The 19,079-nt window shown below is 38.1% G+C and overlaps 1 protein-coding gene across 2 annotated transcripts in view; it reads right to left on the bottom strand.

Moving 5' to 3' along the window:
* Window positions 1-7,465: 7,465 nt before the first annotated feature.
* Window positions 7,466-19,079, bottom strand: part of MXI1 (MAX interactor 1, dimerization protein) — a gene marked incomplete at both ends in the record, with an annotated part of 96,236 nt that continues 84,622 nt past the window's right edge. For both annotated transcript variants that reach the window (XM_079722218.1, XM_079722219.1), the window contains 3 exons: window positions 7,466-7,629; window positions 11,417-11,588; window positions 12,204-12,318. In XM_079722218.1, the coding sequence (XP_079578344.1) occupies window positions 7,466-7,629; window positions 11,417-11,588; window positions 12,204-12,318 (451 nt within the window). The remainder of the gene's footprint in view (window positions 7,630-11,416; window positions 11,589-12,203; window positions 12,319-19,079) is intronic.

Raw genomic sequence — 19,079 nt, 5'->3', positions numbered from 1 at the left:
AAAGTGGTTTTTGGTGAGATTATCTTGGTATGTTTGCTGGAGTAATAGTTCACCTGGTGTTTGTGTAGGCAAGACTTATGTTGAGACTTGTGCCTCCTTTGACTCTATGGGCCTTCCTTTCTGCACATTAATTTTCCTGGAGGGCTTTGCAGTAGGAGGAGAGAAAGAGGGGGAAAAAAAGTGACCGTGTTGTAGAAAACATTTTTTAACAAATAGGCATATAGCATGAAGTTAAGAGCCTGTGTGTCAAAGACCTAGATGTGGTCCTTTGTAAAGTCCTGTTGTCAGGATGATGATAGTGTCTCTGGACTAAACTTAAAAATTAGGAATCCTGGGGGGACCTGTCTCATAGTGGATGCTGAAGTTGAGAAATGCCTAATGAGGAGCAAGATACCAATGGTATTTTACAAATGCAGGTGGTTAAGCTCTCAATATTCTAAAATCAGATATGATGCTTGGTCTATGAAGGTTTGTTATAAAATTTAGAGGTTACCCTCTTGTCAAGAAAGGAGACGTGAAGCTCTGAAACGGACAGACTGAACCATACTTGGCCCCCACGTGGCTGTGGTTGCATTTGTCTTTTGACTGTTATTGACTCTTTCAAGGAAAGTACAGTCCTAACACCCCCAAAACAAACAATTTTAAATTTTAATATTAATCACAGATAACAGTGTTTTAATTAACATGTAGAAGAGTCATATTGGAAGAGCGAGGACTCTGGAGCCAGACTGCTGTGTTTGAATCCTGGCTCCCTCATTTATTATTTGTATGCATAATTCTCTGCCTCAGTTTTCTCAGCTGTAGAATTAAATTAATACGTTTCATTAGGTTGTAAGGATGAGTGAGTTAATATGTGTGAAGTGTTTAGTAGAGTACCTGGTACGTTGTAAGCACTATAGATAGAAGTGTTTGCTACTACTGTGCAGAGCTAATGGTGACTATCTGATCTTTTTCCCTTAACTTGAATAACAATTCACATTATAATGGAAATAATACTATTGCTTATAAATGTGTTACTGAAATGTTACCAAATTACCAAAGTTCTAAGACATTAAGTAATCCTGGTAGAGGTTTAAATTTTTGTATTAAAATATTTTAGGGTTTGTTTCTTAGTGGGAAGGGGGTTACACTCCTAATAAAAAAAATCACTTTTTTTTAAAATTTAATTTTTATTTTTGGCTGCGTTGGGCCTTGGTTGCTGCACGCGGGCTTTCTCTAGTTGCGGCGAGCGGGGGCTACTCTTCGTTGCGGTGCGCGGGCTTATTGCGGTGGCTTCTCTTGTGGAGCACGGGCTCTAGGTGTGTGGGCTTCAGTAGTTGTGGCACGTGGGCTCAGTAGTTGTGGCTCGCGGGCTCTAGAGCGCAGGCTCAGTAGTTGTGGCGCATGGGCTTTGCTGCTCCGCGGCACGTGGGATCTGCCTGGACCAGGGATCGAACCCATGTCCCCTGCACTGGCAGGTGGATTCTCAACCACTGTGCCACCAGGGAAGCCCCACTTGTAATTCTTCATTAAAATTAATGAGGGATTCTTGGATCAGGGTCCTACCCCAGGCCTATCCAGGCCAAGGCGTGTCTTGTTTTTTGACAGACACCACACAGGTGATTCTGATGTGCATCCTTGGCTGAGCACCATGTGTTAGGTTAAATGTGAAAACGGATTTTTGAAATGAAGGCAAAAATTTATAAGTGGCAATTTTCTGAGCCCAATTATGAAGACTTAGGCATCAAACCAAAGTGAAAATGCATCCATTTAATATAACAACTCATTTTTTTAAATACTTGTTTTTTCATAACAAAGGATGTGCATGTGCATGCACGTGTGTGTTTCCATTACAATGCAGTTTTAATGCTGTGTCTGCCTTTAAAATAGCAAGGGAAAACCATGAGGTGACAAAGGAAACTCAGTTTTGTAAGTTGTGTGGTGTCTGTAGATTGTGATTATATAAGGTGAAAAATACCACTTGCAAATTAAGCGAAATATTAGAGTTTTGATTTGGCTTTTTGCCTCAACTGGGTATTATCTGAGATATAAAAGAAGGAAGAAAATGTATTAAACCCAACAAGGTTTTGTATTGGTTAAAATATTTAGAGAGTTCAATAAACATGTGCTGAATTGTATTAAGTATTTGTATTAAACTATGAAACAGCCAGTTAGTATAAATGGTAACTTACAAGTTCAACAGTAAATGTAAACATTCTTTATATCTAGGATTTTTGAGTTGCAAGTTAAACTGAATTTTTACTGCAGTGGAGAGGAAAAGCACAGCAGGTAAAATAACAGGTAATGCCATAGTTTAAACAAAACCAAAGCTATTGATTCCCCTTATACTATGATTTTTTAAAAAAGCGTACCTGTATAGATGGGTATAGATGTATTCTTAGAAACATCTCAAGAGGTTCAGAAACCAATAATATTGACATTCTAAGAATTTGTTTTGGCCTAGCCAAAAGTAGTAAAACAAAAACAGGTGGTATTATTCTGTGAGGGTCGTCACTTGCCTTTTCTGCCATTCAGCTTAAGTATATAAAGGTTCTTTTGTGGCCTTGAGTGGGGAAAAGCAGATCTGAGAATAATGCTGGGCTTGGGTTAGCTGACAGCTGAAATAACTAAAAATATCAAATTATGGCTACTTGTCATCTTTTAGTTCCCAGAAATAAAAACTGGCAATTTACTTCCACCAAGCACCTTACCAGTTCATTTTTACAAAACCAGTACGGACTTATTACTGGAATTATTAAAATTGTAACTTGTTTCCCCAGTTAGTTTTTTTTAAGAGCACAGCTAAAGAAGCTATGGTTATTCTCATTGGGAGAAAAGGTTTGTTTTTTGTGTGAAGAGCTACTTCACACAAAAATCATGGTTATTATTTTGCTGGCTCATGATTTGCCTTTTTTGGTGAAACTGATGTGCTTTTGTTTTTTCTCCTTTAAAGCCCTGTACTCACTTTATTAGCAAGATGCAGTGAATTTCTGACCAGAGAAACAAAGAATTCAGGCTTGGAGGAAACACTTGACTCTACATCCCGGGAAAACTAGAGTTGAAGGCTGAGATCCGTAGCTAGGCTAGTCTTTAATAGATGGTAATTGTCCCAATTGTTAATTGCTCAGAAGTATGCAGGAAGGAGGAGTAAGTATCCCTTTGGTTCTTTTGCTCAGAATTCTTCCCTCCAAAAGCCCTGTCAGGTTTAGTTGACCTAGCTTTCAGAGTGAGTGTGATGAAGCTGCTAATTTAGAAACAACTGACTTCTTAAATTTGTATTTCTTACATACATTTTAGAGATATTTTATGGCTTTTATGTTTTTACAATGCTAGTCTGTGCCCTGGTGTGAAAATCTAAAATATCCCAATTATTGTCCTACTAGTAAAGAGTTAAAAGCATTTTTCCATAGCTAAGAGCTTGAAAAAATAGAAAATATTCCAAAATTATAGGAAGTTGGCAGTACTTTAGAAGAGCTTCATTTAAGCCATTTCCCCTAATAATTACTATATAGAAAAGTAAAACAAACAACTGAAGCTGTCAGCCAGTACATCTATTTTGACTACACTTATTATTTACAAGAATCAGATGTATTCCAAAAGAAAACTAGTTTCCTGTTGGATCTGGTACCTAGGCCAATAAGATTTTTCTTCATGGTGAGGCCAGCACTAAAATATTAACTAGGACACTCAATTTATTATGCAGTGGTTACTATCAGTGTATAACATACTCAAGCTCAGGTCCTTTCCTTTTTTTAGGAAGACCAGGTAATCACTAAAACCAATGATACATAAATCTTATAAAGCCTTTATTTAAAAATTTATATAGGATGTCAAAATTTACTTCTTACAATGTATAACCTGCCACAGAATTTTGTGAAAATGAACCATTTTATTAATAGTTTTATTCTGCAGGACCCAGAGTCAGAATAACTAAAATTCAAGATTAAGGATGAAGAGATTAAAAGGCTGCATTCATCAGAGGAAGTAGAGAAGTATAACACCTGTTAATTTCCTTCTGGCACTACATGCTCCTGGGCTGTGGGGGTGGCATGGATCCACGTGTCCACTTTTGTAATTTTTTTTTTCTTTTTTTATTCAAACAAAGTCAAAAATTATAATCATCCTCATCAGTTCACTCAGTCTACATATATCAGTTTTAATCCTTAACAATCTTTCAAAATAGAGGTAATATTTCTATCAACTTTCCAGGAGGAAACAAGTCTCCATGAAATTTAGTATCTTGCCCAGGGTCCTTAGCGAATGTTAGAACTGCTGTTTAAATGTAACCAAAACCCTTGTTCTTCCCCTATTATGCTCTTTTTGGAAGGGAGTGTGGGATTTTTGAGGTGGAAGGATAATAAAAGAAAAAGGGCAGCTAGTTGCTTCTTCAAGTGGAAGAAAACAAACCCTCAAAAACCCTTCCCTGAAAGGGTAGACCATTTCCTTGTGAGAAATGACCCAGGATGCAGTGTGGCTTTAGGTTAGGAGCCTTGCCTGAACAATCCTCACTGCCTTTTAAAATCCCTTCATAATGCTAAAAACTGTCATTGTTACGGCCCTAGAAAAGGCATTTCTGCTGGAGTTTCTCATACCTATTCTAATCAGAAACTAGAGTCTCAATGACTTCATCACAATATTCTTTGGTAATAATATTCACAGAAATAGGATTTACATGTACCTATTAATATGTCACTCAGACATTTTACATAGGGGGCAGTGTTAACTCAGGTTAGTAAGGACTAAATGGGAACTTCCAGATTGGTTTTCAATTTGAATAATAGCAGAGTCAAAGGGATTCCCTAAAAAGTTATTTGGAGAACAGATAATTAGAATGACAAACGGCTTTGTGTCCTACCTGAAGAAATTAAGATTGGGTACATTAAACCATCTGCAGTTAGGTTATGTGGAATTATCAGTCAAGAAGGCACCTATTGTAAATTACTGAACAGGAAATGGCAATGATTTAAACTGCCATTAATTCAGACCACTGAAGTGGTATAAACATACACATTTAAGGAGATGGTTGCCTCTCAAGATACGGATGCTCATTCATATTTTTTCCTTCATAGAGAAGGGCGGTACAAAAAGCACTCGTGTGTTCTTCATTCACAATTTTTATTTCTTGCAGTTAACTTTTTGTATCTTCAAAGTCCATTTGTCTTAAAAAAAAATTAATACTTATTCATCATACAATCCATCCCCCTCCCCCAAGGAAAACAAATTCAGGGAAGGAGTAATTTAGGGGGCAGTTGAAATAGGTACTATAGGTTCGTGACAAAGGCTTCCCAGCCCACCATCCTGTACATATACAACAAAATTGCAGCACCTCAAGTTCACCTAAATGAAGTCCGAAATTCCAGCCCTCGGCAAGTGATGCAAGTGAATGCCATGGGAGTTACAAAATGGAAGCTCTGTCACTGGCTTCCATTTATTTTCCATGGTAGTTAGCAGAGTCGCCAAACTGTCTCCCTTGGGAAAGTCAAAAATAAGCAAACATATAGAGCAACATTTTGACCTGGACAGGAGTAATTATGAATGAAACCAGAAATAATTTACCTGGGCCACAGAAATGAATTTCTTTTATCATGTTTTTCATTAAGTCCCCAGCACCTGAAGTAGCAAGTTCTAATAATGGGCTTCTAAAGGCATGCAGTTTTTCACACATCTACTTCAAAGAATTTCTTCCACTCAAACATACCACAGTCAAGGACAAAATATTTTTGGAGGCACGGGAAGAGCACAAGAACAAGTAAGTATATGATGAGGCCTTGTGTATGACCAAGATGGTTCACTTCATATATAGAAGCAGTGAGAGCTGTTAAAAGTGCTACTTACAAAGGATGGCCTAACATTACACACACAACTCAACTGCACTGCTAAATATGGTTGTCTTTATTTTCTTTTTCCTTGCCCAGCCCTATCTAAACAAAATAAAACTACAGGACTGAAATTAACCCATTAAAATCAGCAATAAGTTATGAAAATCATAAAGCTTTTTTTTTTCTTTTTTAAGTAATTAAGGGTAGTTAAATTATTTAAAGTATACAAAGTCCAAAGAGCCAGGGTAAGGTCTCCAAGGCTTCCTGGGGTAAGGGAGAGGGCCAGGGGAGAACCTGGGAGTTTGAAAAACAAAAAGGGAACACATGACATCAAAGTGCAGGCTAGAATTTCACTTAAAATAACATTTCTGAAAATAGTGACAAGAGCAATAGCACCTGCACAATGGGATTGTGAGGGAGAGAGACTGCCTGTAGGAAAACAGAAGCAAATCCTTACGTTAAAATGAGACAAGTGCCGAACTTAACTATGTTAACTATGATAGTATGTCTACTATAGATATCAGGTGGTTAAAAGATGGTAAAAGGTAATGATCTAAAAGAAAACAAAAACAGCACTGACCTTTTTTCTACTTAGCCCAGACCTCATTCATTTTGTGCACTATAAAGAGTGAGGTGTGAGGTGTTTTATCATTATCAAATGCTGCATCAAAATAGATGATTTTTTCCCATGTGTTTTTCACTATAAAAGACGTCTATGTTTTTTATGGACAAGCTTTAAAAAGATGTCATTTTGGTTTTCAACACATACAAACAGTTATCAAAATCTGAAATAAAAATGCTGCCATGGCTCAGACCTTGGCCTGCTAATCTGTGTGCACAACTCTTCTGGCCCCACACACAGACACAGAGGCGCATGGAGCTGTTTCCTTCTGGCCCCTCAATCCGAACTCAGGCCCTGTGTGGTAGAGGGTGTCATGCACACAGACCCGAGGGCCTAAGGGCAGCTGACTGTAGAGCTGGCGGTTGGGTGCCCTAGTGCTAACAATGCTGGATACGGTTAGCTTGCTTAGCATGGAATCCAACAGAAAGCTGAGCTGCATGATGATCCCTTCCAAAAGGCTTCATGGGAGTCTCTCCTTTTGCAGAGCATGAAATGAGCTTTTTTTTTTTTTTTTTTTTTTTTTAAAGAATTGATCATCCACAGGCTTCGTGATAAGCTGTCCCAGGCTTGAGTTTTAATAGTTCTTTAGCTATCCAAGATTAATGCCTGATTATCTTGTCTTGTCATTACTATAGATTTGATTTTTGTTTTTAGGACCAAAAAGCTCAGGAAGGGTTCATAATCCCATCTTTAAATGTGTCTACTCAATCAATGGAGTATGAGCAAACTTGAAAAGAAAAAGAGGATGGAATCTCCAATGTCCTCTTTCAAATTAACCAAATCGAGAAAATTTCACACACGTTTTCTGCTGCCATTAGAAACTGATTTTCAGATATGAATATTAGAATATTTGTTCTGCTGAGGAGCCGCTGCTCCACTTTTTGCTAAGTATTTGCTTAAACAGAGGTCTCTTGGCCCTTCCATTCAAGTATAGTTTTGTTGAGCTTTAAAGAGGAGACTGCATCATGAACCCAATTTAAGAGATTGTTTGGATTGAACTGGCCCAGTGAATATTTTGCCCTGCACTGTTATGTCATGCTGGGTTCTAGGAAGTGAACGAAAGTTTGACACTGGCACTGGAGTAACCCTCGTCACTCCCAATACTCTGCAGGCTGCTGTGGTCATCAATGTCACTGATGCTGGTGGTACTGATATTGTCCACTTCTCCATGGGAGAACTCTGTGCTTTCAACATCCACTTCAATCTCCTCTGCCAAAGGGAAAAAAGGAAGAATGTTAGTAATCTAGTATACGTGTGCCTTCAAGAACAGGGGGGCATGAGGAAAAGAAATTACTTTTTTGTAGTATAAACTGTTATACAAACTATTATCAGTGATCTCTGAAGAACAGAAGGACCCAAAGATTAAGAGACACACGGATATATTTTGCAAGGGAAATGTCTGGTATACAGTGGTGGTCTCAATTTAAGCAGCAAGTTTACTAAAGCCTTTGACACCAGTCCGTCTAGACCTTCCACCAAAAGCACTTGACCTATTTGGGAATTAGTGCTTAATGTTAAAAGATCCCAACCCCAAGTGGTTTAACAACATTTGTTTTGCATTAAACTAGAAACTAATTCTCAGTGATCTTTATTAAGCAGAGTTGCCTTAAAGGGGGAAAAAAGCATAAACTGAATACAGGTGAACTAGAAAATGTATCCATCTGGGCCTTTGGTGGTATTATTTTACAGATAGTTCTATAGACTTCTAGGATTCATCATAAAGATCTCTGACTATTCAGTAACCAAAATTAGCCAGTCATTATAAAGTGGACTCTGAGAGATTTGTCTTCAATTAAATTCTCTTCCATCAAATATAGCTTGAAATGAGGGCATGAGGCTTAAAAGTCTCTGGATTATAGTGAGATCTATAGTAAAGATTACAGTAAAGGCATTTTATTTTAATACTGGTGGTATTTAACTTTACTTCAAAAACCAAACATGATAAAAAAAATCTAAATACATATACGACCCAGCTATGTATAGATATTTTAATTGTTAAATACTACATATACAATCACCAATAATATATAAAAAGCAATACACATTTTTTTTTAAAGGCAGTTGAAAGACCATTTTCTCCCATAACAGGATGAACTCAATAATCTTCAATTCTCTTAAAACAAACTCAAAGCCTGATTTGGCACTGATTTTAGCTATTTGCACTGATCACACAATCACTTTAGGAAACACAGATTCTAGCTGAGTGCAAGAAGACAGAGTAAGTTATTTTAAAGAGCATAATTTTCAAAAGGGCTTGTTGCTTCAAAAAGTTTTAGCAATCTGTTTTTAAAATGCAGGCAGTTGTCCAAACAAGCTGTACAAATAATCCTATGAATTCATTACTATTTGTTTCATATCCATAATGCTTCACAGGCTATTTAGTGTTTCCCAGTATCACAGAACACTCATCCAACCTACATTTGGGAAACAAAATCAAGACACCCTATCCAACAGAGCATGCTGAACTCAATTAAAACAAAATAAAATGACAGACTGTTCTAGCCAAATGGACTAGAGATGTTACTAAAAAAGTCCCTGTAACTCTGGGAAAGAGAGCTGCCAGAGAAGAACAAGAATGGTACTTGGTAAGGTACTTGAACTTCGGGAATACTAAAAAAATGAGAACTATAATAATGAAAACATACCCTCTCTCTGCAATTTGGAGGTGGGGTGGGTAGAAGGAGGTACCCACTTTTTGGTTATTTGAAGGTAACCAAAAAAGTTGATGAGGAAATGTTCTTCTTTAAAGAAGAAAAAGTTAATAAACACAACAAGAATGATAGAATTAGAAAATCACTGTTTTGTAACACCTAATGAAATAGTGATTGAGCAACAATCATCAATGACTGTTAAAACTATTAAGTGAAAGGTTGATACATCTGCATAAAAGATGACATCACCTGAACCCACTGACCAATGTTATCACTATCATGGGACAATAAAAAATAACACTGATGCAACAGGAAGTACACAGCACCACCCAGGAAGTATTCTTGCCTCAAAAAAGAACATGAATTTAATCATGCCCCTAGATCTACCAACCAGTTTACAAGAAATAATAAGGGACAGAACATGTTAAATGACACCATGAGGATTCATTCAGCCAAATCTAGAATGTGGGAAACTCTATAAGAAAAATGGCACAGTTTCCCAGGTTCTACAAGAAATAATCGGCATTGAAAAAAAAAAGTGGGAAAGGGAAAACTATTATAGATTAGAAGTACAGTTGACCCTTGAACAACTCAGGGGGTTAGGGATGCCAACTCTCCACACAGTCAAAAATCTGAGTCTAGCGTTACAGTCAGCCCTCCCTATCTGCAGATTCAACCAATCATGTATCATATAAGTGCTATAGCACATATTTATTGAAATATATCCACACATAAGTGCACCTGTGTAGTTCAAACTTGTGTTGTTCAAGGGCCAACTGTACCTTAAAAGGTACAAACAAATGTAATGTAGACTTTGTTTGGGTTCTAATTCAAACATACCAGGGCTTCCCTGGTGGCGCAGTGGTTGAGAGTACGCCTGCCGATGCAGGGGACATGGGTTCGTGCCCCGGTCCGGGAAGATCCCACATGCTGCGGAGCGGCTGGGCCCATGAGCCGTGGCCGCTGAGCCTGCACGCCCGGAGCCTGTGCTCCGCAACGGGAGAGGCCACAACAGTGAGAGGCCCGCGTACCACAAAAAAAAAAAAAAAATACCAATGGTAAGATGCCATTTTTGAGAAAGGCTATCAGAGACTGGGTATTAGATGACACTAAATAGGATTATCTGATTTTATTAATTTTGTGGGATATTATAATAGTATTTTATATATATTTAAAGTCCTATTGATTAAAGATACATATTGAAGTATTTAGGAACAAAATGATAATGTTCCCTGAAATTTGATTTAAAAAAACTCCAGAAAAAATGGTGAGGGAGTAAGGGTAGTAGAGAACAGGTGAAAGAAGAATGACAAAATGTTGACAGCTGTTCAAGCTGGATGACAGGTACATGAGAGTTCATGACTCGATTTACTTTTGTGTATGTTTAAAAATTTCCATAATACAAAGTCAAAAGAAATTTTACAAAAGTTTCTTTTTTTGTTTTGAATCCTCAAAATCTTGTGAGCTCTAGTTAAAGTTCACCTCTGGGATCTTTTATTGTGGTGTGAGGCCTGATGTAGTGGGAGCTACAGATGAGCAGATCAGTAAGATTCAAACAATTTCTTTTCTGGTTATTTTTTGTTCTTTAATTCTGCCAAAGACCAATGTTCTGGGGCAGATGTAAAGAGAAATGAAGGGCATGGTACTTTAAAATATAGATATAAGAATTAACATCACCAGGAATAAAACATATCAACATAATGTATCTTCCTGATACAATGAATTGAGAAGGGCACAACATCACTTCTGTGATATTTCTTCCCCCAAATGTATAATACCTCAATCTAATGAAAAAACATCCGACAAACCCAAATTGAGGAACACTGCGTAAAATAACTGACCAATATTCTTCAAATGTGTCATGGTCATGAAAGGAAGACTGAAGAAATATCTAATGCAATGTAGGATACTGCACTGGATCCTGGATCAGACAAAGGACATTATTGGGGAAAGTGGTGAAATTTGAATAAGGTTTATAATTAATAGTATTGCATGAATGTTAATTTCCTGGTTTCAATAACTGTATTATGGTTACATAAGATATTAACATTAGGGGAACCTGGGTGAAGGGTATATGAGAACTCAACAATTTTCTTCAGCAAACTTACAACTTTTAAGTCTAAAATTGTTTCAAAGTGGAAAATTTTCAATATACATATAATCAAGAAAAAAAATTCTATAATTCATACAGGCATTGCTAGACAGTGTTGTGACTACATAAAATCTAGAATGCTACATTCAGTGTTGGCAAAAAAGGAAGCAAATACAATGCCACCCAACCTCCCCTCTCTAAATTCAGATACAGGGATGCTAGTGTTTCATTAGCGAAGAAGTTCACTGCCTACCTCGCTCTGAATCAGAACGATCTGAAGAAATAGTTGATCCAATGCTGTCCATTCGTATTCGTTCCATCTCTTGAGGACTCTGCAGCTGTTCCAGTCGCCGCTTTAAAAATCTCTGTTCTCGTTCCAAATTCTCTAGCTGGTGCTGGCTCTTCCTTTCAGCTTCTTCAAGTTTCTAAAATGATAAAGTGATATTTAAGTTTGTGTGAGGTACAGTACAAACAGTAAAACTGATTCCTACCTAACATCTCTAAAGATTTCTTCTTTGACAGAGAAAACATGAATGACTATACGTGTGTGTATACATAAAAACATACATATTTTTTAAACATGAAAAATAGTTATTTCTTCACTTTGTGTGTGTGTGTGTGTGTGTGTGTGTGTAATGAATGCTACATTACTAGAACAGTATAGAATTCTCAGTCTGTCAAGTTACCACCACAAAAGAGAAACTTGCTCTGCAGTATAGTTTGATGGAAAATTACTGAGAGACACAGCCAAATGAAGTCATCTCCACCAGAGGGCACAACTGCCTTCCTTCAGGGTATCAGCAGAGTAATTGTTATTTTCCTAGTATTCTCAGCTCTTCAAATGACCACGCTGTCAAAACAATTTAATGTAATCAGGTTATGTTGCTCCCATCAGATTAGCTGATAAGTTTTCAGAAAATTTCTCTTGAGGTCAGTTATTAAAGGAGGGCACTGTGCTAGCTGATATATATGAATAGGAATCATTGCTAAAAAGAGAGCAGGACTGAGAATCATGTGAAAATATGACAAAAAATTCCTACCTTGATGTGTGCTTTGGCTTTGTTGAGCAAACCAAGTGTTGTGTGCCTGGTGCAATCTGGTCCTAGTGGAATCAGAACTTTTAAGCGTTCTAAACACAGGCGAAGATGAGCTCGTCTAAGAAAGACAAAAAAGTCCAATCAGTACAGCCTGAATATTCCACTAAAAACATCCTAAAGTCTATTTTAAGACAAATAAGAATTTGCACATTATTCAGTCTATAACCATGTTACGCCCCTAATTCTTCAGTTTCAACAAAGTATCTGCATGCAAGTGCAGGTGTGCCTACTGGTTTTCAGTTTCTGACATTTCTGTTGTACTCTGAAGACATTGGTCACCTCAGATTATTATCCCCAATGGTTATCTCTGTCAGAGGTGATTTAATTTTAACCTGCCCCATAAACCGTCTCAACTGTATTAATGTGGAAGTAGGAAAACATATTTGGGCAACTGTATTAGATTTTGAATGTGTAAAACCACAGGCTACAGTAGAGGTTTTCGGCTTCAGAGCACCCCAAAATGCTCACAAATTTCCATTTCTTCCCTGCCACCTTTCATTCACACACACACAACGCACACCCCTCTCCACAACTGTAGCCATCCTAGTGTTTATGTTATTATGTATTAGGTTGAACTATACAAAATTTCTGATATTCAACCATTTCTCACTTATAAAAATGGCAACTTCATATGATCCAACACAACAGAAACAGCAAAATTCTGTGGCCAGTGAGGATAGGGTTAGGCAAAATATATGGCCCTGAGATCAATTCTAGCCACTGAAGCAACAACCCATAAAACAGTCCCCTGCTTCCTAATATCTAAGTGTACCAGCTATCATCAGCTTTTCATTTTTATTTCTGTCTCCCTCTTCCCTCTCTCTTACTACCCCTTACCCACCTCCAATTTTCTACACGTGGAAAAAAGCCATGACAGAATTCTTCACTAAAAGTCACTGTATTCTTTAATACACCCGTCCTGTGGGCAAGTTAGGGAAAATTTCTCCTGTAAATGCTAGTAGAGAGCCTCATGAATTTATATTCCCTATACCCTACAGGAACTATGATTACCATGATGAGAGTTCTGGGTACATATTTTCACCCTGAAACAATACTAGTTCCTATATCTGGTCCTGTGCTTCATAAAGTATAACATAATTCATCAGTTAATAATATATCTGAGAAGAAAATCCACACATGTGTTCATAGATTAGCTCTATTCCGTAAGTAGCCATAATTGAACATTTAGCAACTGTTTCAACTGCCCCACGAACAGAACACATCCTCCATTTTTTCCTCAAAGAGGACCAAAACGGTCTACTAGCTCAGCCACCGAACTATGCTTTCTTTGCCTTAATACATAAGAAATAAGGTCAAGAGACATTCTCAAATGCTAGCAATTTCAAAGAGGGATAGGAGAAGGCAGCCAATTATGTCATTGACAAGTAAGGGTGATTAAGGGTAGTGAGGTCAGAGATCTGGCAGATGAATTGTCAAGATTCTTCCAGTACCCACTAGCCCAGCTAGTCAAAGGTCTGCTAGCATTTCCATTCCAAATCTCTTTACTGAGTTCAACAACTAAAATCTAGTAATTGGCTCCAGGCTGAAACCTAACATACCTAATGTGGATAAGGAAAAATTTTTTGGAAACTTGCCCTAAATTAAAGGATTATCAATGGATTCCCCTTAATGAGATTTAACAATTTTAAAGTCACTCTCCTCCCCTGCTATGCTACCCAAAGTCATAGAACCTTTAGTAGAATTTTCATTTTTAACTGGAAAATCTCTTAGGTGAGGACTCTCACATGATCACAGAGTGCTCTTGCTGAACAGGCTAAAACTAAACAAAATAAACTCCACATTAAAAAGTGCCTTTGAGATTGGTTCAAGATGGCAGAGCAGAAGGACGTGCGCTCACTCCCTCTTGCGAGAGCAATGGAATCACAACTAACTGCTGAACAATCATCGACAGGAAGACACTGGAACTCACCAAAAAAGATACACCACATCCAAAGATGAAGGAGAAGCCACAATGAGATGGCAGGAGGGGCGCAATCACAATAAAATAAAATTCCATAACTGCTGGGTGGGTGACTCACAAACTGGAGAACACTTACACCACAGAAGTCCACCCACTGGAGTGAAGGTTCTGAGCCCCACGTCAGGCTTCCCAGCCTGGGGGTCCGGCAATGGGAGGAGGAATTCCTAGAGAATCAGACTTTGAAGGCTAGTGGGATTCAATTGCAGGACTTTGACAGGACTGGGGGAAACAGAGACTCCACTCTTGGAGGGCACACACAAAGTAGTGTGTGCATCGGGACCCAGGGGAAGGAGCAGTGACCCCATAGGAGACTGAACCAGACCTACCTGCTAGTGTTGGAGGGTCTCCTGTAGAGGCACAGGGTGGCTGTGTCTCACCATGAGGACAAGAACACTGGCAGCAGAAGTTCTGGGAAGTACTCCTTGGCATGAGCCCTCCCAGAGTCTGCCATTAGCCCCACCAAAGAGCCCAGGTAGGCTCCAGTGTTGGCTCGCCTCAGGCCAAAGAACCAACAGGAAGGGAACCCAGCCCAACCCATCAGCAGAAAAGTGGATTAAAGTTTTACTGAGCTCTACCCACCAAAGCAACAGCCAGCTCTACACACCACCAGTCCCTCCCATCAGGAAACTTGCTCAAGCCTCTTAGATAGCCTCATCCACCAGACGGCAGACAGCAGAAGCAAGAAAAACTAAAATCCTGCAGCCTGTGGAACAAAAACCACATTCACAGAAAGACAGACAAGATGAAAAGGCAGAGGATTATGTACCAGATGAAGGAACAAGATAAAACCCCTGAAAAACACCTAAATGAAGTGGAGATAGGCAACCTTCCAGAAAAAGAATTCAGAATAATGATAGTGAAGATGACCCAGGACCTCAGAAAAAGAATGGAGGCAAAGATCGAGAAGATGCAAGAAATGTTTAACAAAGACCTAGAAGAATTAAAGAACAAACAAACAGAGATGAACAATACAATAACTGAAATGAAAAATACACTAGAAGGAATCAATAGCAGAATAACTGAGGCAGAAGAACGGATAAATGACCTGGAAGACAGAATGGTGGAATTCACTGCTGACGAACAGAATAAAGAAAAAAGAATGAAAAGAAATGAAGACAGCCTAAGAGACCTCTGGGACAACATGAAGATAACAATATTCGCATTATAGTGGTCCCAGAAGGAGAAGAGAGAGAGAGAAAGGACCAGAGAAAATATTTGAAGAGATTATAGTCAAAAACATGCCTAACATGGGAAAGGAAATAGCCACCCAAGTCCAGGAAGTGCAGAGAGTCCCATACAGGATAAACCCAAGGAGAAACACGCCGAGACACACAGTAATCAAACTGGCAAAAATTAAAGACAAAGAAAAATTATTGAAAGCAGCAAGGGAAAAATGACAAATAACATACAAGAGAACTCCCATAAGGTTAACAGCTGATTTCTCAGCAGAAACTCTACGAGCCAGAAGGGAGTGGCATAACATATTTAAAGTGATGAAAGGAAAGAACTTACAACCAAGATTACTCTACCCTGCAAGGATCTCATTCAGATTTGATGGAGAAATCAAAAGCTTTACAGACGAGCAAAAGCTAAGAGAATTCAGCACCACCAAATCAGCTTTATAACAAATGCTAAAGGAACTTCTCTAAGTGGGACACACAAGAGAAGAAAAGGACCTACAAAAACAAACCCAAAACAATTATGAAAATGGTAACAGGAACATACATATCGATAATTCACCTTAAACGTTTAAGATAATTCACCTTAAACGTGAATGGATTAAATGCTCCAACCAAAAGACACAGGCTCGATGAATGGATACAAAAACAAGACTGGTATATATGCTGTCTACAAGAGACCCACTTCAGACCTAGGGACACATACAGACTGAAAGTGAGGGGATGGAAAAAGATATTCCATGCAAATGGAAATCAAAAGAAAGCTGGTGTAGCAGTACTCATATCAGATAAAATAGATTTTAAAATAAAGAACATTACAAGAGACAAAGAAGGACACTACATAATGATCAAGGGATCAATCCAAGAGGAAGATATAACAACTATAAATATATGCTCCCAACATAGGAATACCTCAATACATAAGGCAACTGCTAACAGCTATAAAAGAGGAGATTGACAGAAACACAATAATAGTGGGGGACTTTAACACCTCACTTACACCAACGGACAGATCATCCAAACAGAAAATTACTAAGGAAACACAAGCTTTAAATGACACAACAGACCACATAGATTTAATTGATATTTATAGGACATTCCATCCAAAAACAGCAGATAACACTTTCTTCTCAAGTGCGCATGGAACATTCTCCAGGATAGATCACATCGTGGGTCACAAATCAAGCCTCAGTAAATTTAAGAAAACTGAAATCATATCAGGAAACTTTTCTGACCATAATGCTATGAGATTAGAAATCAATTACATGGAAAAAAATGGAAAAAAAACAAAAAAAAATACATGGAGGCTAAACAATACGTTACTAAATAACAAAGAGATCACTGAAGAAATCAAAGAGGAAATCAAAAAACACCTAGAAACAAATTAACAATGAAAACACAATGATCCAAAACCAATGGGATGCAGTAAAAGCAGTTCTAAGAGGGAAGTTTACACCAATACAAGCCAATGTCAAGAAACAAGAAAGATCTCAAATAAACAATCTAACCTCACACTTAAAGGAACTAGAGAAAGAAGAACAAACAAAACCCACAGTTAGTAGAAGGAAAGAAATCATAAAGATCAGAACAGAAATAAATGAAATAGAAACAAAGGAAATAACAGCAAAGATCAATAAAATTAAAAGCTGGTTCTTTGAGAAGATAAACAAACTTGATAAACCATTAGCCAGGCTCATCAAGAAAAAGAGGGAGAGGACTCAAATCAATAAAATTAGAAATGAAAAAGGAGAAGTTGCCACAGACACCACAGAAATACAAAGCATCCTAAGAGACTACTACAAGCAACTCTATGCCAATAAAATGGACAACCTGGAAGAAATGGACAAATTCTTAGAAAGGTATAAGCTTCCAAGACTGAACCAGGAAGAAACAGAAAATATGAACAGACCAATCACAAGTAATGAAATTGAAACCGTGATTAAAAATCTTCCAACAAACAAAGTCCAGGAGCAGATAGCTTCACAGGTGAATTCTATCAAACATTCAGAGAAGAGCTAACGCCCATCCTTCTCAAACTCTTCGAAAAAATTGCAGAGGAAGGAACACTCCCAATTCATTCTATGAGGCCACCATCTCCCTGATACCAAACCCAGACAAAGATACTACAAAAAAAGAAAATTACAGACCAATACTACTGATGAATATAGATGCAAAAATCCTCAACAAAATACTAGCAAACAGAATCCAACAACACATTAAAAGGATCATACACCATGATCAAGTGGGATTTATCCCAGGGATGCAAGGAATCTTCAATATACGCAAATCAATCAATGTGATACACCATATTAACAAATTGAAGAAGAAAAACCCTATGATCATCTCAATAGATGCAGAAAAAGCTTTTGTCAAAATTCAACACGATTTATGATAAAAACTCTCCAGAAAGGGGGCATAGAAGGAGCCTACCTCAACATAATAAAGGCCACATACGACAAACCCACAGCAAACATCTTCTCAATGGTGAAAAACTGAAAGCATTTCCTCTAAGATCAGTAACAAGACAAGGATGTCCACTCTCACCACTATTATTCAACATAGTTTTGGAAGTCCTAGCCACGGCAATCAGAGAAGTAAAAGAAATAAAAGGAGGGCTTCCCTGGTGGCGCAGTGGTTGAGAGTCCGCCTGCCGATGCAGGGGACATGGGTTCGTGCCCCGGTCCGCAAGGATCCCACATGCCGCGGAGCGGCTGGGCCCGTGGGCCATGGCCGCTGAGCCTGCGCGTCTGGAGGCTGCGCTCCACAACGGGAGAGGCCACAACAGTGAGAGGCCCGCGTACCGCGAAAAAAAAAAAAAAAAAAAAAAGAAGTAAAAGGAATACAAATCGGAAAAGAAGAAGTAAAACTGTCACTGTTTGCAGATGACATGATACTATACAGAGAATCCTAAAGATGCCACCAGAGAACTACTAGACCTAATCAATGATTTTTGTAAAGTTGTAGGATACAAAATTAATGCACAGAAATCTCTTGCATTCCTATACACTAATGATGAAAAATCTGAAAGAGAAATTAAAGAAACACTCTCATTTACCACTGCAACAAAAAGAATAAAATACCTAGGAATAAATCTACCTATGGAGACAAAAGACCTGTATGCAGAAAACGCTAAGACACTGATGAAAGAAATTAAAGATGATACAAATAGATGGAGAGATATACCATGTTCTTAGATTGGAAGAATCAATATTGTGAAAATGACTACACTACCCAAAGCAATCCACAGATTCAATGCAATCCCTATCAAATTACCAATGGCATTTTTTTACAGAACTAGAACAAAAAAAATCTTAAAATTTGTATGGAGACACAAAAGACCCCGAACAACCAAAGCAGTCTTGAGGGAAAAAAACGGAGCTGGAGGAATCAGACTTCCTTACTTCGGACTATACTACAAAGCTACAGTAATCAAGACAACATGGTACTGGCACAAAAACAGAGATATAGATCAATTTAACAGGCTAGAAAGCCCAGAGATAAACCCATGCACCTATGGTCAACTAATCTATGACAAAGGAGGCAAGGATATACAATGGAGAAAAAACAGTCTCTTCAATAAGTGGTGCTGGGAAAACTGGACAGCTACATCAAAGAATGAAATTAGAACACTCCCTAACACCATACACAGAAATAAACTCA

Source organism: Hyperoodon ampullatus (assembly GCF_949752795.1).
Source record: "Hyperoodon ampullatus genome assembly, chromosome: 1".
In the NCBI taxonomy this organism is placed as follows: domain Eukaryota; kingdom Metazoa; phylum Chordata; class Mammalia; order Artiodactyla; family Ziphiidae; genus Hyperoodon; species Hyperoodon ampullatus.
The sequence above is the reverse complement of the archived record's forward strand: the minus strand, read 5'-3'. Positions and strand labels throughout refer to the sequence as shown.